Genomic DNA, 15758 nt, shown 5'->3' with positions numbered 1-15758 from the left:
GAGTCACAAACCTACAGTTGTCAACAAACGACCACTTACTCCGCTGAGCATTTTGCTGGCTTTCAAAGCATGGTTTAAAAACAAGTTTGGGAGATCTGAAACTGGATCATGCATATTTTGAATGTCTTTCTTGTAGTTCACCTATGAAAATAACATGGAACAATATACCATCTAGGAGAAGAAAATATTATGCTTTTGCATTATGGCCATTATTATTTTAAACACAACAAAGTATTATTTAATGGGGAATTGACAAATGAATTTACAAGGAGCCACTAGATGGTGCTCATTTACTACGGAATGAATAAAAGAAAACTACAGGGACTTGAAAATATTTTGGTAACTCCTTTTGTTTACGTGGTCAGAAAGGGTGATGTTAACAGAATCAAGTAACTTTAACAGAAATTCTGCTTTCAAAAAATAAAGAAAATAGAAACTTTACTCTTTAGAAATTACCACCATCTTTCAATTATATTTTGTGTCTATTTTAGAGCTTCTGGTGGTTTTCATCCTATTACTATATAGAATGTTTCTTTTCTCTTTAATCAGTTGCTTTGGAAACATAATAATATTAGTAACAATAATAATAAAATGTTAATAATAGAAAACATCAAGCACTTACTGTATAAGTAAGTAAACAAGTAAAAACTTTTCTGTTTAAACACTTTATATGTATTAAGTAATCTCCACAATCCTAGTAGGTAAATACTTTAAATATCCCCATTTTACAGATGAGGAAACTGAGGCACAAAGATGAAAGCATAATATTAAGTGGTGGAGCAAGATTCAAATCCAGGCAATTGATTCTAAACCTTGAGCTTTCAGTACTGTGCTCTAGGTTCCTTTAAGTATATCCCAACTCTATTTGCTTTACATTTGTACACACACAAAAATAATCAAATAAGAAAAATAAATCATTACGATATTCCCAAAGGTCCTAAAAGACAGAAACACCTATTTCAATTGCTGGTAACAAAAGCTGGCTAATGAACACAAATTACAATACCTTCTAAACATTAATGAAAATAAAATATACCAAGTCCCAAGGATATGACAGGAGTTGAAAGGTTTAAATGCTTTAACAAAGCAACAGTTCAACAATAGTCAAACTTAATATTTAAAAAGGTACTCTATACATCATTCAATTATAGCAAAGTAATTGATTTTTTTCCATGTTTCTTTTTTTATACTCTTCCTAATTCTAATAAAAAATTAAGACCTCTTTTCTTATAAATTGAAACTTTATTTTTTTGAAACTTTATTTTTAAAGATATGAAATGAAAACAAAACTTACGAAGAGGTATTTCACAGAATTTACGTAAGGGATAAGAAAGAAATTGTAAGCCATCTCAAGTACAATTTCTGGAAATTTCCTTATGATAAACTACTATGCACCAGGTATGCTTTACAATATGCACAATTTCATGCATAATTACATGAGTTAACTATTGTCATAATCACTAATTTATGATACTACACACTACTTTTCTGAAAAACTAATCTATTTCTATTCTTGATCAGCTATAATAGTTTTATTAGCAATACTGTTCCTACTTATTAATTAATTAGTAATCAGTAACCATTAATAGTAAATTACAATATGAAATTTTTCTCAGAAAAGCTTCAGGAAAATATGCTTCAGCTTTTTCTAAAATTATCTGGAAATTACATGATCTTGATTAAGTATCACAAGAACCACACAGCCCAGTCTGACAAAACAAGAATCAAAATATACTGAAAATAATCTTCTGTGAATTACAAGTCACGAGGCAGAAAGTAACTTACATTACTCGCCAGGGCAGTGGCCAGTTGACTTTGCCTAAAAGAAGCACTTTCAAGAGGATTGTAATGATGTTTCTTATCCTTCATTTCATTATCAAACTTTTCTTTGTATTTAACCTTCCGTAAAAGAAACAAAAAGGATAAATTAAATAGCACATTTACCTTTAAGCTTTCAAAGTAACGCGTTTGATTTTTAATTAGATCAGATAAAAGCTACCTTAAAAATGTATGATAGCAAAAGTTTAAATTCCTGGTATTCCCCCCCCCCATAAAGCTTAATTAGGCATAAAGGGTTTTTTTTAATTAAAAAACACCTCTACTTGAACATGGATCATAAATGCAATTAGGCATGAACTCAAATCCTATTAACAAGAATAATATACTAAAATCTGGGGATTTTTAAATGTCAGTTTCCACTTCTGCATTCCTAACATTTATGATCAGTTAGAAATCAAGACCACAAATGTCTTAACATCTACCACATTTAGAAAATGGGTCTTAAATCTCAGAATTTGAATATTAATTTTCCTAAAAGAATTATTCCAAATGCAGGACATAGCTCATACCATGCTTTTTCTCATCATTTCCCATTTGTTCAAAAACTCATCGTTAGGGATTATATTTTCTGAAATCTCCTGGGTCTATTTAATGTCATTTTTCATTTCTCTGCTTTAACTCCACAATTGTATTCAGCGGCAGAACCATCTCCAATCTTCACTGTGGATTTTTTTTTTAAGTAGTCTTAAGGCAACCAAAAGAAGGATTATCAACTTATTGTGTAGAACTATATTTTTCTCCACGAATAGAGAAATATGTGAATGTATGTTATGATAACTAATTAGAATATATATACAAATTCTTTACAAAAATAAAACAAAAATAGCTAGTCTCATTTCACATCTGCTTTGATTCCTGTAGGCAGGAAAGGATGCACAGATCTTAAAAGCAAAAGTAAGCTCTTCTGTCTTCTTGTAATATTTTTATTACATAATGATTCTTACACTATTTTGTTTTCTTAACAACATTCAGAATGCACCTTTATTCTACATCCTAAGCTCTGCCTTGCAGAAACCTTTACAAAAAAGCAGTTTGGGAATGGCTCATGTTACCTCTTTTAATCTAGTGTGTACTGGGTGATGGTCTCCCCCTCAGGGACACATGCCGGGTACCTACGAGTGGGAGCTTGTGAAAACCCTGGTGGGAACACATTTGGAAAATATGTCAAGATGGTTCACAGGGAACATTTTCTGTTGCAGTTCCATTTGCTAATAATAACTTTTGATACTCAGTTTACCTTATAAATTCAAGGAAAATCCTGTTTATTCTAATTAACAGGCAAGGTCTCCCTAAAACAAGAAAATCTTTGATTTTTAGAAAATTATTTTATCTTGAAATCAGGGCCAACATCACCAGTGGAATAAATTTAGACCTCCTTTACTACTTTCCACAGTAGCTGGCACCAAAGCCAAGATTCTCCCTACCTGGTCCTCCCCTAAACACACAATGCCACTCCCCAGCACTCCTCTGCTGTGGCATTTTTCACAGTATTCTTATCTGTGTTTTTGTCTCTTCTAGGTTTTAGTGCCTGAAAGGTATTCACTTAATGATGATAGTAGATTCTCTGAACTGACTTCCCCTAGAATGGCACTCCCGATTCAGCCAGATTCACCAACACTTTCCACCTACTGAGGAAAACACGCTGCCTGATGCCACAGTGCCGTAAACACTCTCATCTGGTAGCTGTTTCCATCTAATCAACTGATTCTATGTAACATGGGCTTGCATCATTTCCTGTCAGTTATTCACAGTTCCCAACCTCAGGCACCATGAGTATCTTAGTTATGTATTAGCTAAAAGGCAAAACTTGAGCACAGAGAGCCCATCATACTGTCTTTGTACCCACCCCTGGGGTTCCCAGCACAATCACACTAAGCCTAGAGGCAACATGGAAGGAAGTGTTACTTGGAAATTAACCTGACACATTCTCATCTGTTATATAACCTGGCAGCATTTACTCTTTCCGAGTAAATGAATAATTTCTGAAAAACAATAATCAATCTACATTGTAATGATTCCTTCCTTCCTCTATTCATTCAACATTGAGCCTGCACTGGGTTCCCACTATGAGTCAGGATGAGTTCCTACCTGAGGTTGGGAATGCTGATATGACCCAGACACACTCCATCAGGCTTGGAGTCAGTAATCTCTTCCAAAAGCAAATCTGATCAAGTCACATACATGCTTAAACTCACTTCTTATTGGGCTTAGCATGAAGACCAGGATCCCAGACATGGCTACAAGGTTCAGTGGGACCTGGCATTCCCAGCTCTCCATTCTCCCCTTCAATTTCTGTCCTCTGGCCATCCTCGTGTTCTGAAGTTCCTTGAACATGCTGCATGTGCCCCTCTCTGGCCTTCCATATGCTGTCCCCTCTGTGTCAGATTAATTTCCAAGTAACACCCCGCTCCGTGTTGTGTCTGCTCCTAGTGTAACTGTGCTGAGAACTACAGGGGGTACAAAGGCAGTCTGATGGGCTCTCTGTGCTCAAGGATGATATGACCTATTTTTGCCATTTAGCTAATGCATAACTAAGACACTCACGATGTCTGAGGTTGAAGAATATGAATAATTGAAAGAAAACTTGATGCAAGCCAGCACTGCTCAGCTGGATTAATTGATTAGATTTAAATACTTCAATACAAACAGAACCCTGCATTTTTTCACCTGATGTTTTACAAGACACACTTTTAGTAATACTAACCTATTATTAAAGGTGAGTTTTCCCTGGAAATATAAGATTAGACTATTTTCTAAGTTTTGGACATATTTGAATTATCTGTGCATGTCTGCTCTCCCACTAGACAGTGAACAAGAATTAGATTTTTATTCATTTTTGTATCCCTAGTGCCTGACACAGTGCTTTGAATGGATTTGGCACTTAATATATGTTTATTAAAGAAACATATAAATTAAAGAGAAAATGATAAGCAATCAACTCTCTATTAGGACTCAGAATGAGTCATACCCTGAGGTAGGTGTTGGAACTATATATAATACTTCTCTAATTTCCCAAGTCTGTTCCCCCAACACACAGCCCCCACAGTCATTGATAAATTGGTTTGAACAACATCCTATTAGGAAGAAAAAAATGCAAAAGGAAATGAAAAACAATAGATATAAAAATAACATTTTGCATCTGTATCATACTTTATAGTTCCTGCCAGACTTTTATTCATTCATTCATTCATTCAAGAATTATTTATCTAACGCATACTCTACATCACTTACTACGCTGAAGAGTTCTATACTGAAGAGATTTGGGAATCGGGCGGTAACTGTCTTCAAACATTTGCAAAAACAGAAAAATAGCATTTGTTCTACTACAAAAGGTAAAGCTAGTATTGATAGGTAGAAGTTGTAGCCAATGAGATTTCTGCTGATTATAAGGAAAATGTTCTATCAGCTGAGCTGCCCACCAGTGGAACAGCTTTCCTGTTCTGTTTTCCCTTTCTGCCCTCCCGCTCAAATCACTGCTCCCTACCTCCTCCCAATGTTCACCTGAATAATTTCTACACATCTTGCATCTGCCCAAATGTAACTTCTTTCTGAAAGCCCTCTCTGACCTTCTAAACTATAATATTTACTGCTGATATATTTTTGAAGCACCCCAAATTTACCTGGTCACTCATCACACATTGCTGCAATTATCTGCAAAACTGTCTCTGGTGTTGGTCTTCCCCATTAGACTCTAAGTTTGGTGACGGCATGGGCTATATCTGTTCTGTTCATCCTTGAAAATCTAACCCCAAGCATAGTGTCTGGCATGTAATATCTGGTTCAGAAACTGTATTGTTTGAATGAATAAGTGGATGGATTACATTGAGGAGGGATTCTTTCATTGAAAAGCAGGACCAGGTAACTTTCATGGTGTCTCCAAAGTTTGCAATAGCCTTGTAATAGATTTTTATGAGAACTTTATTGTTAAAGATTTCTACCACTGCTATGCATGGGGCTACACACCCTAAAATTTGAATTTTAAAATGCTGTCTAACCTTTCCAGGTTATTTCTGTAGCATGAGATTAATTATTTAAAGTATATCTGTCATTCATGTACTTCTAATGAGTTTAATAATAAGCAAAGTGCTGTGAAATTTATCTTATTTTAACCTTCAGAACTCTGTGTGATCTGATTTAAAAGATACCTAAAGAACAAAAATGCAAGAGTTTCCCTCATTAATTAACCAGAAAGTAAAATAACTGAATTACGTAAAAAATATATTTACCAGACACTGATACCAACTGTTTCTTATCTTGCTGTAAGGTTTGCACATAAATGAACTAAGGAAATAGCCAAATAGTTTGGTTCACTCACTGGTTCACTCACTAACTTCACATACACACCGAACATTCTATCCTACTTTCAACCCACGGTTCACACATCTGAGTGCCCACCTGCTCACGCACACTCGCTTCTGCTAAGGGATCAGGGTAATGCTTTCCTTTCATTATAATGGGTGACTCAACCATGGAACAAAGTATCTTCCTTCCAGTTTTAAGACCATTTGAGACAAGAGGAAATAGGTGTTGGGTGACTTTGCTATGGTTTTAAGGCACAATGTTACCCCTTCTACATAAATCAATCACTGGAAACAAATGAGAAGTTATACCTATGACTGATTTTATTCACATTATGAATATCATATCTAAAAGTTCATGACTACCAACTTTTTTAAAAATATAGGTTAGGTATATGGGATGAAACTCCTAAAAGTTTTATAAAGAATTTTAACAGACTTAGCAGAACTTTCAGAGGTACACACTACAAAAAACACTAGAACTGCTCAACCGCCATGATAGAACTTAACCCAGTTCCTCATAACTGCATCTGAACAGGGCTGTGTTTCAATAGTCAAAGCCTGACTTCCAATCTCAGTAGTTCAAAGCTTTCAGCACGAGGAGTGCTGGGCTTCGTGACATCACCTATGGCTCAGTTTCACAAAGTGCCAGAAAAGCAGAAAAAAAGCAGACCCTGATCGAAAGCTTTTCATCATAGTCATAGAAACATATGCTAGGAAAGAAGTGGAAAATTGGATAAGGGCGCTTAATTATCAGTGAAAATGAAAAGTAAACAACAACACAAAGCCACATATCCATGGGCATCAATTCCCTCCAATTTTGGATGAAACTGAACTAAGAGCTGTTGAGGAAGAGAGTAAAAACAGATTTTTATGTAGAATTCATCATAAAATCCATGCATTTAAGTCTGAATTTTACCCAAAATATACTCTGCCCTTATTTTCATAATAAAATAGTACCTTACTGACTTTGAACCAAATGTGAATGATCTAGAGAAATTTGTTTAATCAGTCTCTATGTATTTCTTGAAAGCCTAATCTGTGCCATTAATGCCATTAAACCCTGTCCCCACAGAGCCTGCTAAGTGGTAGTGAATAGATGTTTAAAACACACACATATACATTTATATGACTAATATACATTGTGTTAAGAACTATAAAGAAAAACAGAATAAAGGGGAACAGAGCAATATAATTTAAATCAGCAAGTCAAAGACGTGACATTTAAGCCAAAAGTTGGGTGGAAGGAGGTTGGAAGGGAGAGTGCTTGCCCAGAAGGGAGAATGGGAGATTCTCCAAACCAATTAATACCCCTTTACAATTTAAGGACAATACCTATTATTAAATTTTAACATCAATCTAATTAGTAATGTTTAGGTTTAAAACCCTCTCTTACCAATACATCAAATGCAATTTCAGAAGAAACACTAATCACTATAAATACAAAATTTTCTTTGACATTATAAAACTAAAGGAATTCCATTCATCACATAGACAAATTCCAATTCATAAATTAAGATGATCTATGAATATGAAAACAAAATAACCACCACTCTTAGAAGAATTTTTTTAAGATGATGACTTCAATAATTACTGCCCTAATATTTGAGATACTTATAAATACACCCATCTCTTTATCTTAGCACATGAGATTTCACTTTCATTTTTCACTGATTTTCTTTTAATTACTTGACCATAATTTTATGTGCCTCCTAGACTTTACAACTATGGGAGCAAAGCTATTGTACAAGTTAACATAGGAAGAGTTTTGTTTCCATTACTTTTTCCGGGTTCAATCCCACAGAGCTCAATTTCCAGGTAAAATGGGAGAATTGTGCCCTCTCGCTTTCTCTTTCTGTCTTTTCATCAGGGGTGTCTTATCTCTCCACACCATGGGCACTGCCCCGTCATCGCCTTCCCTCTCACAATCCGGGTGCTCTCTTACTCTTTCTGTTCTGCATCTTGCATCCTGCCCCTAGCTTCCCAGCTTACTGCATTCCTAACTTATTTCCCTTCTACGTATCTACTTGCCTTCGTGGGCTCCTATATTCACAATCTCATTAGCTTAGGAGCAAGAGAATACATGATCTCCAAAGTTGTCAATAAAAATAAGAAACTACACTTTCTGCCTTTATTTCTAGTCAACGCACCTGAAAATACAAATGAATATACCAAGTTCATTCCGGAAGTCCTATATATTCATCTGCCCAGTTTTTCCCTTTTCTAATGAGTTTGTACACTGTGAGATCAGCAAAAATGTCATGAAAAAACAAAGATGACAGATATAATGTAACTTGCAAATTACAATCTGCTTAGGCATCTGATAATTCAGTTATTAAATGATTTGAGATTTTTTTTTTTTTAAAGTCTGCCTAAGAACCCAGGTAGGATCAAATGGTAGGATTTTTGGTGACTGCATTTGAAATGTGAAAATAAAAACTCAAATACTAAAACTTTCTTCTAAGGACTCTCAAATAAGATTGTGAAGGAATGAATTTAAGACCAGAATCTAAGGGCCAGTCAACTATTTCTGCTTCATTTTGTGCATGAATTCATGTAAAAAATGCAGAGTAGAAAACTATTCTAAATAGCTACAGTAAAATTATTCCTGGGAAATGATGCAGTGTTTCTATGGGCCAGGCAGTATTTTAAGTTGCTCGCGGTAATTCATTTAATCCTCACAACAACCCTAAGAAGCAGTATTGCTGCCATGCCATTTTATGGGCCAGGAAACTGCAGATGGAGAAATTAAGCCATCTGTCCAAAGTCACTCAGTGAGCCAGCGGCAGGACCAGGAACTCAGGGTCCAGGTCCACAGCCCATTTTCTGATTACTCAACCAAATTGTACTGCTTTTCTAGAATCTGCCGCTTCTCCTACACAACCGATAGGAACTCTTTGCCCCCAAAAAAGGCTGAAAATGTAAGAAGTCAGAAAATCTAAAGCGATACCGGAGGAGTTGCCAGGTCTGTGCCAATATCCCCTGCTCCTCAATGAGTGTTATTTGGGCTGAGAAGAGCTTGGAGTCACAGCCCTTCTCAGGCCCTCCAAAGCTAAGAACATAGTAGGTCTTCTCATTTTTTCAGATAGTATTTTATGTTCTTCAGTTAGATTTTACAGTTTTCCTCTTTTACATCTCTCCATTTTGAAGTATAATCGAATTAAGACTTTTGCAACTTGAGGAATGGACATTTTCAAAGTTGAAAACACTATACATGCATAAAAATTACTGTTTGTTATCATTGACTTTGCAAACGTTACCTTTTTCCATTACAAGAGTTGTTAATTTTTATATAGTCAAGCATGTCTAACTATTATTTTATAGCTTCTGGTTCTCCAGTTTTTAGAAGAACTCTGTTATCCCTATGTGGTATATATAGTCTCTTGGATTTTCTTTTAAGGTTTAAAAAAATTTTTTGGTTTACATTCATATCTTTAATCCATCTGGAATTCATTTTGTAGATGGTTTAAGATTCAGGTCCAATTTTATTTTTACCCAGATGGATGGCCAGTTATGTCAGCACCGTTTATTAACTAATACAACTTTTTCCCACTGACTTGAACCAACACTTTTATCATATATTAAATTCTTATACACATTGGAACCTATTCCAGGATTCCCTAGTCTATCCTACTGATTATTTTATCTCTTACTATATCAATCCCATATTGATTTAATTTCAGTGGTTTTATACTATGTTATGGTAACTCACAACTTAAGTTCTCCTTCACTGGTCTTCACTTTCATACTTTTAAAGGCTATTCTCAGGCATTTCCTTTCCATTCAAACTCTAAGATCATTTACCCATACTTCAAAAAAACTGTTGGATTCTAATTGAAATTGCATGACATTTATATATTAATTTTGGGAAAATTGAAATTTTTATCTATTGAGACGTTCAGCCAAAAATATGGCATGTCTTTACACTTTTTCAGATCCTTTTTATGATTTCAATGTTCTCTTCATTTACATTACCTCTTTTTTACTTTGTGGTTAAAGCATTTGAAAATTGAGAAAATTGCTATTTTTCTTACTAAGTTAAAAGTTCTGTGTATGCGTGTATAGATAGAAATTTAATTATTCTTCTAATCTAATTGATATGACTATTGCTAAATTCTAGAAATCCTAGGAAATGTGACAACATGGCTGAACTCATTGAAAAAGGTTAGAATTTGAGCCAGGAGAAAAGAAAACTTAGTTTTATGCTTAAAATTGGACTTATTTTATCCCTTACTGAAATTTACAATTATTGTAATCCTATCTGACATGGTTACAGAAACATTATCTTTACGTATTCTTGCAATTAAAGACATTACCTAAAGTAAAATATCTTCCAGTGCTGCTAGAAACAAAATCTCTGAATAAAATCATTGTGGAATCATCACTAGATTCTTACTTGACTAGAAAGTTTAGAAGCTTCCACAGCATGTTCAAAATCTGGTCTTCCAATTACAGCGGGCTCTTTATTCATTATTCCTTGCCCTTTCTTGTATTCAGCCTAAAATGAATAAATAAGAGAATGTTGAATATTTCTACTTTCCAATGAAAAATTACATTGATAATAGCCAAAATAAAATTGACCCTCAGTCCATAAAAAATATTCCTTACAACTCACCAAATACTAAAATGCTGACTGCTAAGAAGAAACTGATTTTATAAAAACAACTTTTTTGTAGTAAAATAATTACTAAGTTTGAGTCCATGAATCCAGTCACCATCATCATCGTGTTTATGTTATCCAGGAGAAATTTCTAGATAATTGAGACCCTGCATTCTGCATACAGATGTCTTCCGGCTTTGTTTAGTCTTAGGAACTGATCTAACCCTGTCTGGTTATCATGCAGTTGAATTTAGTAAATAATTATTGATTTTTAAAGGTGAGTATAGCCTATGTTACTCAAATATTTGGTTCAAGTTAAGTAATCATTTTTAATTAGGATGTAAGGTATGTTTACGTAAAATGGTATTAACCAAGAAGGATGTCTTAGGGAAGATAAAAACAGCCATGATGTATAGGAAGTGTGCATGGGTAAATGCTGACCAAAGAGAACCTGCACAATTAACAGCAACAAGGTGGAAAGGAGGCCAAGTGAAGTTCTTTGGGACAAGGTGAGAGATAATATGGGACCAGACAAATGACAAACTTGATTCTCAGGCTCAGACATTTGAATGTTATCTTATGCCTGAATAGTATTTATTTTTTTAAAAGCATGACAACAGAGCCATGGTCAAGTCAAGTCTGATCAGTTTCTGCACATATCCAAATAATTTACATAGTGAAATGGATAATTCAGATGAAAAAATTGAGATGTCATTAATTTAGATGGATTAATTTCACTAACTAAATTAACCATCCAACAACCAAAGCCACTTTGTCTCCTGCAAAAATGAGAAATCAATTCTGCTCAAGATAAGAAAGAGAGATTACATTGCTTATGATCTTGGAGATCTGTGTCGCCATCTTGATGTCTGGTCTGTCAAGCTCCGCATTATACATGTGGGTGTCCTGCACATCTTTTCTATAAAAAATCTGATCAAAGAGACAGTTTTGATTGAAAAAAGAAAACAGAAATGAGTAGTTTCATATAGCTGCTAGCCTTAATGTCCATAACATAATTTTTCCTTGCCATAATCTTCTAAGAAAGCCACTGACCCTAAGTTTTTTTTTTTAATTTTTATGTGCAACATTTATTTGGATAACTATATTCTCTTTTTACTATGCCAATGCCTCACTAACATTATTGCATATGAACTGAATTTATACAACATAAAAAATATAATCCCAAGACCTTGGCACAGAACCAATCTTATAAGATTTTACATATACCATCCTTATAAGCATGTCATTCTGTGTAAGTGTATATGTGCATATTCACATACAGAATATCCTCACCAAGGGCGTTAACTTGTCTACCACACAGTCTTGATCCCCAGGGGATACAGGATAAGCTCCAGCACACGAATATGGAAAATCATTTCCTGGGGTGAGGGTATGTGAAACTCTGGAACTCTCCAGCTTTCACCCTCCCAACCACACCTTTCTCTTCCTTTTCTGATTGGACTCTTCAAATGCCCCTTATCTGGGAGGCCTAGTGATGGGTACTGATAGTTTTATTCTAGTAAATATCATTGCAATGACTTGATCCTCCAACAATAAAAGGATTCACATTAAGGAATATTCATCCTCTGAATACACATTAGATACAATCAAATCAAAGTGTGGAAAATAGAGATTTAAAGAGAAAAATATATATAAATTTTGCCAAACGTACTTTAGATGACAGTGGTCATTTACATTAACTTGACTGACAAATGAGAGGAGAGACCAGAAGCCAACTCATATAATCCCCGATGGGCAAACATCTCAGTCTGTCTGCTTCTCTATTTCCTGAGATTGGTCATGAGCTGAAGAAATATTTATCTATTTGCCAGATGGAGTTCTATATGGCAAATTCACCAGTGGGGGGCTAGTCAACTTGTCCATTACATTAGATACTATTAAATTTATAATGCAAAGGGTGTAGTAACAGTCACTTTTAAAACCCATCTTCACTTTTTCAAGATGGAAAAGGTAGAACACAGAAATGTACAACTGAACATCTATACAAAATGCACAATTAATTGCATTTGTACAAAACAAGTATTTCTAATGTTGCCTGCAAGCTTTCTGCAATAGCATCATCTGGGGTACTTATTAAAATTTTTAGATTCCTGAGATCCATCCTCAATCCTCTGTAACAGAATTTTGGTAAATGGGGCCCAAGAATCTGCATTTTAATGAATTCCCCAGTTGACCACTATGAATCAGTGCTCTGGATAATATCAATGTATCTTGTTATTTTCCTTTCAACCTTGCAGCGTTAAAAAAAATTTGGGGGCTTCCCTGGTGGCGCAGTGGTTGAGAATCTGCCTGCCAATGCAGGGGACACGGGTTCGAGCCCTGGTCTGGGAAGATCCCACATGCCGCGGAGTGACTAGGCCCGTGAGCCACAATTGCTGAGCCTGCGCGTCTGGAGCCTGTGCTCCGCAACAAGAGAGGCCGCGATAGTGAGAGGCCCGCGCACCGCGATGAAGAGTGGCCCCCACTTGCTGCAACTAGAGAAAGCCCTCGCACAGAAACGAAGACCCAACACAGCCATAAATAAATAAATAAATATTTTTTTAAAAAAGAAAATATTAAAAAAAAAAAAATTTGTACATTTTTATTTCTTTCAAAAATAATATCAGGGGCTTCCCCGGTGGCGCAGTGGTTGAGAATCTGCCTGCCAATGCAGGGGACACGGGTTCGAGCCCTGGTCTGGGAAGATCCCACATGCCGCAGAGTGTTTGGCCCATGAGGCACAATTACTGAGCCTGCACGTCTGAAGCCTGTGCTCCGCAACAAGAGAGGCCGCGATAGTGAGAGGCCCGCGTACCGCGATGAAGAGTGGCCCCCACTTGCCACAACTAGAGAAAGCCCTCGCACAGAAACGAAGACCCAACACAGCCATAAATAAATAAAATTTAAAAAAAAAAAGATCTCAATCTACTTACAGATATTTCGCTTAAAAAAATAATAATAATATCAAGTGTAAGAAATGATAATGCATTAAAACTTTCATAGGATCCCTAATGCATTATATGATTTTATTTCCATGAAGCATGTATATACACTTCTATTTAAGAGCTTGCACTGGGACTTCCCTGGTCCAGTGGCTAAGGTTCCGCGCTCCCAATATTTAAGAGCTTGCACTGGGACTTCCCTGGTCCAGTGGCTAAGGCTCCGCGCTCCCAATGCAGAGGGCCCAGGTTCAATCCCTGGTTAGGGAACCTAGATCCGGCGTGCCACAACTAAGACCTGACGCAGCCAAATAAATTAATTAATTTAAAAGAAAAAAAAGAGCTTGCATTGGCCTCACCACCAACTACTTTTTAAACTATGTTTATAATCATGAACCTGTCTGACAAGTGAACACAGCTTAAATATAATTAGCATAATTTTGGCAAGAACATCTGTTTCCTTCACTACTTGTATTTTCATAGGCTTTACGTTAAGCAATTTTAAGTAGGTTTTGTGCACACCGGTAGCAAAAGAAACAAAAATAATCTGAAAACTGAGTTATTTTGTTGGGTGAGTTTAAAATCTTCAGGGATTTAAAATAAGCCAAATTTGATTGGTTTCAAAAAGCAACACGCTCGTCTACAAATGATGGCCAATCAACCTCAGCCTGCACCGAGTTAAACACAAACTGTGTCAACAAAAGCGGACTCTCAGGTGAAAACAATCCAAAATTATTACCCACCTACAAGACTAACTGTTTCTAAGTTACTACATTCAGATGAAAGCCGTAGGGGGGAATGTCTTTTTGTTTAGAAAAGAATGAGGGTAAAAATGTAAACCCTTACTTTTTGAAAAGAGCTGCAACCTTTCAGAAATCTATGCTTTACATGGGTTACCTAATTATATGCTGTTCAGCCTAATGGCTGCGTGAAGAGAGGCGAACAGCACAAAGGCGGCGGGAGCGGGGCAATGAATAGGGCCCCACCGTCCATGTAAATTGCAAATTAGAGGCCAGCCTACGTGACTCAAAACAAATATTAAGATTGACATGAGCTGCACATTCAAACAAGCGGACACCACAGAGCCACACAGGAGAAAAACCCAGGAGCCTGGTCTCTACCGATCTCCCAGAGTATCAAGGCTTGAGGTTATCCCATAGGAACGGGGGCTTATGCTGAGGGACACTGAGAGAGGCAAGCTCCTGATTTTCGCTACGTGCAAGGACGTCTGAACATTGGAAACAAGGTTACCCGAGCAGATTACTCATCTTCCTCCACCTAACCTGTTACTTAGGGCCAAGGGAAGCTCATCTGACATTTCTCAAATGTCTGCAACATGTGTTTGCTCCCTTCCTCAGGCCGTCACAACTAAGGGAGAATAAAAACGTTACAGTGGAAGAGAGGTTTGTCAGAGGAAGGGCAAAGAAAAAAAAAAAAAAAAATATATATATATATACACACACGCACACATACACTCTTTTTTTCCTGAATAATCCAAACCCTGAATGCTCACTGCGTTGGGACAACGACAGATGGGACCCCATTCTCCAGGCAGTTTTCTCAAGATGAGATGGTGTTCTATAAAAAACTGTTTTGAATAAGAAGAAAGACAGAGATTCCTGAAAATCTCTGAAAATTCCTGAAAATCAACCCAGGACAGGTGCAGGCCTGAGGGTCAATGACTTGATTTTTGCCTCGTTTTATTTAATGTTTTGTTCCCTATCGTGTCCTCAGAGTAAGAGAATGAAAAAGAAGGTGGAGGGAGGAGAAGTGAAAGGGGGAGGGAAGAAAGAGGAGGAGGAAGAAGAGGAGAAATAATAATAATAACAGTAATAATAATTGTCATTTTAGGCCATTTATTATGTACCAGCTATCATATTAAGGACTTAACATTCACTGTCTCACTCACACATTTCTTAAATGTATGACTATAACGACTTATATCCATTAAACCAAGTTCCCTTCATGACTCTTCTATTTCAAATTTTTTCTTAATTTTAAACTAGTTATTCTCACTAATGAACATTAGAATAATCCTAGTAAAGTTCCACATAGGAAACAAATGGAATTTTAATGGGCATT

General features: G+C 36.1%; 1 protein-coding gene across 13 annotated transcripts in view; it reads right to left on the bottom strand.

Annotated features, from left to right (window-relative positions):
- NEBL (nebulette) overlaps window positions 1-15758 on the bottom strand; it is a 336029-nt gene that overhangs the window by 63234 nt on the left and 257037 nt on the right. For 7 of the 13 annotated variants that reach the window (XM_036842823.1, XM_036842834.1, XM_036842825.1 and 4 more), the window contains 5 exons: window positions 15190-15264; window positions 11566-11667; window positions 10534-10635; window positions 1786-1899; window positions 40-141 (listed from right to left, as the gene is read on the bottom strand). The exons of 2 other annotated variants lie outside the window; for them this stretch is intronic. In XM_036842823.1, coding sequence (XP_036698718.1) covers window positions 40-141; window positions 1786-1899; window positions 10534-10635; window positions 11566-11667; window positions 15190-15264 — 495 coding nt within the window. The remainder of the gene's footprint in view (window positions 1-39; window positions 142-1785; window positions 1900-10533; window positions 10636-11565; window positions 11668-15189; window positions 15265-15758) is intronic. 4 more of the 13 variants (XM_036842827.1, XM_036842824.1, XM_036842830.1 and 1 more) reach the window with 4 other exon arrangements.

The sequence above is a fragment of the Balaenoptera musculus genome, chromosome 2 (assembly GCF_009873245.2).
Source record: "Balaenoptera musculus isolate JJ_BM4_2016_0621 chromosome 2, mBalMus1.pri.v3, whole genome shotgun sequence".
NCBI classification, from domain to species: Eukaryota; Metazoa; Chordata; class Mammalia; order Artiodactyla; family Balaenopteridae; genus Balaenoptera; species Balaenoptera musculus.
Note: the sequence above shows the minus strand (reverse complement) of the source record. Positions and strands in the feature narration are given on the sequence as shown.